The sequence below is a fragment of the Dioscorea cayenensis genome, unplaced genomic scaffold (assembly GCF_009730915.1).
Source record: "Dioscorea cayenensis subsp. rotundata cultivar TDr96_F1 unplaced genomic scaffold, TDr96_F1_v2_PseudoChromosome.rev07_lg8_w22 25.fasta BLBR01000062.1, whole genome shotgun sequence".
NCBI lineage: Eukaryota > Viridiplantae > Streptophyta > Magnoliopsida > Dioscoreales > Dioscoreaceae > Dioscorea > Dioscorea cayenensis.
Genome location: NW_024086453.1, coordinates 15,873 through 21,981, shown reverse-complemented (window position 1 = coordinate 21,981; position 6,109 = coordinate 15,873). Strand labels below are relative to the sequence as shown.

Here is a 6,109-nt window from a genome sequence, read left to right as displayed (position 1 = left end):
ATAGGCCAATGTGGATCACATATGCACTTATTTTGGAAGAGATCTTGCTAAAGTTCAAACGCAAAGACATAGGATAGGTGTGAGATGCTAGAGTGTGTGCCAACCTCCTAGCATTCGAGTGAGCACATCCATTTGAAGGGGCATAAAAGGCGGTCACACTTTCGAGCATTCCGACTTATGCATATATGAACAAGAGCTCCACCAACATGTATATCATTGAAGAAGCAAGTGATTCACGGCGTGAACGTGTGCCCATTTGCGTTACCCGATGAAAGTATGGAATTGGGGAAGTTATTCGGGTCAAAGGCTGAGCAGAGAACTGCGAGTAACACTGCAGCAAGTTCACATAGCGACTGCATTCACGAGCCGTAGAAATCGAGAAAGCGGAGAATCCACACGGGCGTGTGGAAATTATCCACGACCAGTGTGGAAATTCTGCACGGGCGTGTAGCATCCACGCCTCGTGGAGTTGCCCGATTCTAGCCCCATTTAAAGTCGATTCAGCCCCGATTTTTGGTATTCTTTTTCTCCATCTTTTCCCCAACTTGAGAGAGGTCTTCAGCTAGGGTTTTGAGGGGTATTGGCTAGGTTTCTTGAGAGGTTCTATGGCTCCGACATCGCTCAACGTTTGGAAGAAGGTTATTGGGAGAGCTTTCGTCGGCATCGATCCGATGAGGTGTATCCTAGGCCGGACAAAGGATCCCTTGCGACGAGTAGAGGACTCTCCACAAGACCGTCGACACGAACATCGAGGGGGTTTCTTTATGGATTCATTCCTTTTACATTCGATTTCTTTGATTGTACATAGCTCCATGGAGAGCTAAACACCTAGTGGGTACTTGGGTGATTGTGAACCCTAGGATGTATTCGTTTCATTGAATTTCTTTATTATGCTTTCAATAAATTGATGTTTATTGTAAGTTCCAACCATGAATGCTTGATTGTATGAATATTTTCCCCTAGAGTGACACTAGGGTTGAGAGTTCTTGATGGTAACCATGTGAGTGAGTGACACACCACGAGCTGTTAGACAAAAAGCTAGGTTGGAGAGGGTTGAGAGGGTGAGTCGAGGAGTGCAGGGAGCGTCCCTTTCCCCTCCGGGCATGATAGATTCTACCTCCGTTCCTTAAGTTCTTTGCGGCCATAATAGAGTGAATGGTCTAAGGGATGAACCTCCGCTGGGGCCTAGTTGCGCTTGCAATGGAGTGAAGCGTTGAAGGGATCTTAGTATCTAGAGCTTAATTATGGTCAGGGACCTTCCGCCTGGACCTCATAATTAGGAAGCAATTTATCACTTGGAATCCCTAGAGCTCATTGCAACTTTATTCGAGTGCGAGGTTGAGAGGTTATTTAATCTCTCCTCCGGGATATGAATAGAGTTAGGCATAGTTGACCTTAGATTTGAGACTATGTATGCAAGGATTTCCACGACTAACTATTGCATTGATTAGGAAGCATAATAGAGAGTTCTTGCACTTGAAGCGATTATCCTAGGTGAAGCATCATCCGAGTACCCCATCTTTATCGATTGCCTTATCTCCTCCTTACTTTTACTCTCTTACTTGTTGCTTTTAATTGTTAAGAATTGAATCATTATCACACTTATCATTGTTGATACTCCACATAGCTATGAATCGAATTAAGTGTCTTTACTTCCTACTCCCTGTGGATTCGATACCCTCTCATCTGGGATTATTACTTTGACAAACCCGTGCACTTGCGGGATATCACATGAGGGATCTTGTCCTGAGCACCTACCAAGCTAAGCTTTCGTCGAAAAAGGCTAGACTGCTTCCTTTTTCGGCGCCCGCCCTTTATTTAGATGTTGGGGCAAAGGCAAGCCCAAGGAAAGTATAGGTTGGCTCCCAGCTCCATCTCGGCCGGCATCCTGCTCTCGAGAGGGTGTGGTCCTTGAGCGAACTACTCATGTGCTGTGTTGTCCCAACCCAAGGGCATTTGGTGAGGAGCTAGGGTCCGGTGGTTGACAAGACACTGATCGGAGGCGACTGGACTAGAGTGCTTTCATCAAATGATGCATGTGGTCTGAGCCATTCCCATCCCAAGTGGTGGCCCGATTCGGCCTGGCCTGGTCGGGAAGAGAATATGCGCACCGAGAATAGATATCTATGTTAGCTAGCGGGGGCGGGCTTTCCTCTGGTAGTCCCGCTGCGGCCTCTGACAGTCCGTCCCGTCTCATCTTTCTTTGGCTATACTTGTAGCCAGCCATGTTAGCTCCACATTCAAGCCCTTTTTTTTTCTATTTCTGACTAAAAAGGCACTCATCAGTAAGCTCGGCCCCCTTTCCTATTCCGCTTTGCTTGGCGCCTATTAAGAGAATAGGTCCCGGTTCAAGCCCAGCGGCCCGCCTTTCTTTCATCATCTATACCAGCTGTCACGCACGACCCCATAGGAACGATTTCAGCGCCCTAAGAAGCAGAACGCGCCATCACCTACAGCCCTTTCCTCTGCCGGGGACTTCCACGAAATGAAAACAGGGCGGCATCGTCGTATGCTCGACATTAGTTGCCCTGGTGTATATCCCGGAGTACTCCTATGGCCGATCTGTCACCCATACATTCTGGGCTTGGCCCCGTCCGTGTGGAGAATGCCCCCTTACGGCACGGCTTAGTCAGTTATTATCGCAGTTTAGAGTGGATTCGGACCGCCACTTCTCTGAAAGCATGGTTCTCTCCTCCCTCCTTGGAGCTCGTCCATTCGTTGGGTGATCCCTTGCTCTCACGTTCGAGTGTTTGCTCGTCGTTTAGGCTGGTGAGTGACATTTCTGCTCATTGCAGTCACCTCCGGGGTTCTTCGCACCTGGGTAGTACCAGGACCCTTGTGCCCCGGACTGCACTGCCCGCCCTATGACCCAAAAACTAAAAATGAGCCTTGCGACGAGACGCGGACATTCCTCATGCTGCGGTTCCCTCCGGTCCGTTCCCAGGGTTGGGTTAGGGGAACATCCGAGCGATTTCCTTCGCGGATCAAACGTGCTCACAAGGCGCACAATAAGAATAAGACCAATAGAGACTTCATAAAGAGACCATTTGAGCTGCAGATCGTAATGCTCCTAGAAAGGCATATTTCGAATATAGAGGACTTCAAGTTCCCAACAATCCACGGGAATATCATACCCCACTATGAACCGTACGAGCACGTCCTCTGTCACCTCCCACGCGCTTACGGCTCTATACCCCAACCCAACTTGCTCTGGCCCCGGGTCCTTCCGCATCTCTTCCTCAGTAAGCAGACTGTGAAAGTAGGGGTGTATCCGCTTGGGACTGATCGAAAGCAGCATATCTCTTTTTCCCTCCTGACCGAACCCGCCTCAAAAATCCAAATAGTTGGTTGAAGTCCGGTCGCGTCGGAGACATCTTTTTCTCTGAGGAGGGAGGCTTCGTCGTCCGGCTCCTCATAAATGATGTTAGGATCGGCCGGCTCATCCTCGGAATCCGAAAAAGAAAACAGAGACAGAACAAAAAGAAAATATATAATAAGACTGAATAGGATGTCGAAGACAGGATCATTCACATCAATTTCAGCAGGCAGGAAGGGCGCGGAAGCTACCGTTTAACGAGATACAATGCAAGCAAGGTAGCTTGCTTACTCTCTGTCTAGCGTGCGTTGGCGGCAAGGAAGGAGGCATTGGAAAGACTAGACCATACACATTAGTACAAGAGGCATTCGGGAAGCGACTAGTCGCTTCTGGCGAGAAAGCTTAACGAAGGCCGACGACTACATAGAGACAACTACCACGATAGCGAAAACCTATAGAGGAAGAAGCGGTCGCTTGACGGACGAAGCCGATCCGATACGATAGGCGGGCGAAGGGGCGAGACCAAGCCGAGCCAGACGTGGAGTGGCGAAGGGGGCCTACTATGGGTATACGTGATTAGTAACCGGTGAAAGACATCGAACGAAAAAAAAAAAGTGAACTATTTCACAGTGTGATTGATCAGACAAGTACCAAGGGGCTTTCGGTAGCCTTCTTTCATTTCCGAATTTTTCTTGCGAAAAGTCCTTGCATTAGTATGAGTTCGTTGACCGCGTAAGGGCGATCCATCTTGATGACGAATTCCACGATAACGAGAAATAGAAATTAATCGTTCGATGTCTGCTCGTTCTCCCCTCTTCAATTCCCAATGAACAACATGATCTTGACCTATCATTTGTTCAATTTGGTCGATCTGATACTTAGTTAACTCATTCATCTTGATGTTCCCACTGATACCTAATCGATAACGAACCTGAATGGCTTTTTTAGGTCCAATTCCATCCATTTTTGTTGAGGCAATTCTTACTTGTTCATCGGGAACTGATTTAGCTCCTGAGATATATGACATTCTTTATCCTTCTCCTTTTCCTGGTCTTCTCGGCTGGAATCAAAAATGGGTGTCTCCCTCTATTCCCTGTAGAGGAACTTTTACTATAGCCATGGATGCTTCTCTCAGCGAGTGAACTAGGTTTTTTTTTTTCTTTCTTGAGCTTCTATTTCTTCAGTTAAGGGAGATTCGGGAAAAGATGGAATAGGAAGACGTGTTTCCAGAACGAACAAGATACGGGTTGAGAAGGGGGAGTTAGCAAAGTTGGACAAGATTGGAATGGGCATAGGAACATGTATTGATGTACCAGATCGGCTAATGCTCCCAGGTTGATGCGATGTATTCCACCAGTTGACTGGAGACTTTATTATTGGTATATCGATCGGTCCAGCACGGATTGAAATAGGAGCCAGTTCGACAGGGAAGCTTTTTGAAAACGCAGTGCACCCAGGTAAATAAGGAACAAGATGAATACAGAAGTTAACCGAGCATCCCACCCGAAAGGTACCCCACATAGGCCTTCCCCGAAACCCCCCAGTCACTAAGGTAAACAAAGTAGAAAAAGCACCAATTTCTGTACCGGTTCCGGAAGAGCGAAGAAAAAGGGGATGTTTTGTTAATGGGAACAAGAAACTGTTTATAGCCGTAGCGATATAAACAAGAATACTCATCCGAGCCGCAGGAACATGTACATACGGAATACGAGAATTTCCACCTTGTTGAAAATCTGGTGGTGCTACCCGAAGACTTGAATGAATAGCCATCGCTGTTAAGAACAACCGAGATCCAAAAAGAATTTTCGCGTAGCTTCTTGTCTTTGACATAAAGAAAGAAGGTTGTAATAACAGAAACGGACATGTGAGAATTTTTGTCCTTGCCTTGCTAGTGGAACAAGAAAGACATGGATGTATATTCCATACGCAATCAAAAGGATTTCGCATGCTCAAAGAGATTAGATTAATTATAGTAATTCCCTTGCTTAGTTTTTCGCTCCGCTCGTGCGTGGCACTCCTTGCTTGCGGAGCGGCATACCGGAAAAAAAGGATTTTTCTTTCTATTCTATTCTATATGGGCCCGTCACCGGACTACGAAAAAAAGGAGTCGAAGCCTTTCTCTCTCGTCAGTTTTGCTTACTTAGCCTTCTCCCCTCTGACTATCTATTTATGTGATATTCCAATCTTCCAACATATATATGTTAGGGGATTTTTTTCTTCCAATCCTCTATCATTTGTTGATAGATAGGGGCTTCTCGCCCCTGACGAGAGAGGTCGTCGTAGGATATTGTGGAGAGAGCGGAACATTAAAATGGACTATAGACCTCTATGAACTACCTTTTTATGTTATGGTTTCCGCCTATACACGTTATCAAGTTCTGCTCAAGATTTGAATTTTAAATAGACTTATTTATTTATTTATTTATTCCTACGAAATGCTATTGATCCCATGAGGACCCGCCCCCGTAACGTAAAAAGAATGCAACAATGAAATTGCTTATCATTCGACTTCCACACTGGAATGCGAGCCAGCTGGCGAAGAAGTCAGACCAAGCCCCGAAAGACATAAGCTCAGGCATTCCATTCTTATCTCCGCGGGTTCAGTTCCTCATTATCCCAAACATATCCATTGGTCGGTCCTCAACATGGTTTAGTAGACCGACCCGTCCTACTAAGTATAAGTAAGGGAACATCCGGCACATCAAGCTAAGATGACTCTTAAGGAGGTTGTTCTCGGAACTTCATTATTTGAGTGAAAGGGGAAAGAGGAATTTTTTGTTCGAAAGGGGGAAC

General features: G+C 46.3%; 1 protein-coding gene and 1 pseudogene across 1 annotated transcript; both read right to left on the bottom strand.

Annotated features, from left to right (window-relative positions):
* Nucleotides 1-3,935: 3,935 nt before the first annotated feature.
* LOC120253353 (ribosomal protein S13, mitochondrial-like) lies at nucleotides 3,936-4,280 on the bottom strand. The gene has a single exon (XM_039261685.1). It carries the CDS (start codon nucleotides 4,278-4,280, stop codon nucleotides 3,936-3,938), a length of 345 nt encoding a protein of 114 aa, XP_039117619.1.
* Nucleotides 4,174-5,263, bottom strand: LOC120253352 (annotated as a pseudogene).
* Between the last annotated feature and the right edge of the window lie 846 nt (nucleotides 5,264-6,109).

What these genes read in the sequence shown, in the direction of transcription:
- LOC120253353 (XM_039261685.1), bottom strand. Translation starts at nt 4,280, where the DNA reads ATGGATGGAATTGGACCTAAAAAAGCCATTCAGGTTCGTTATCGATTA.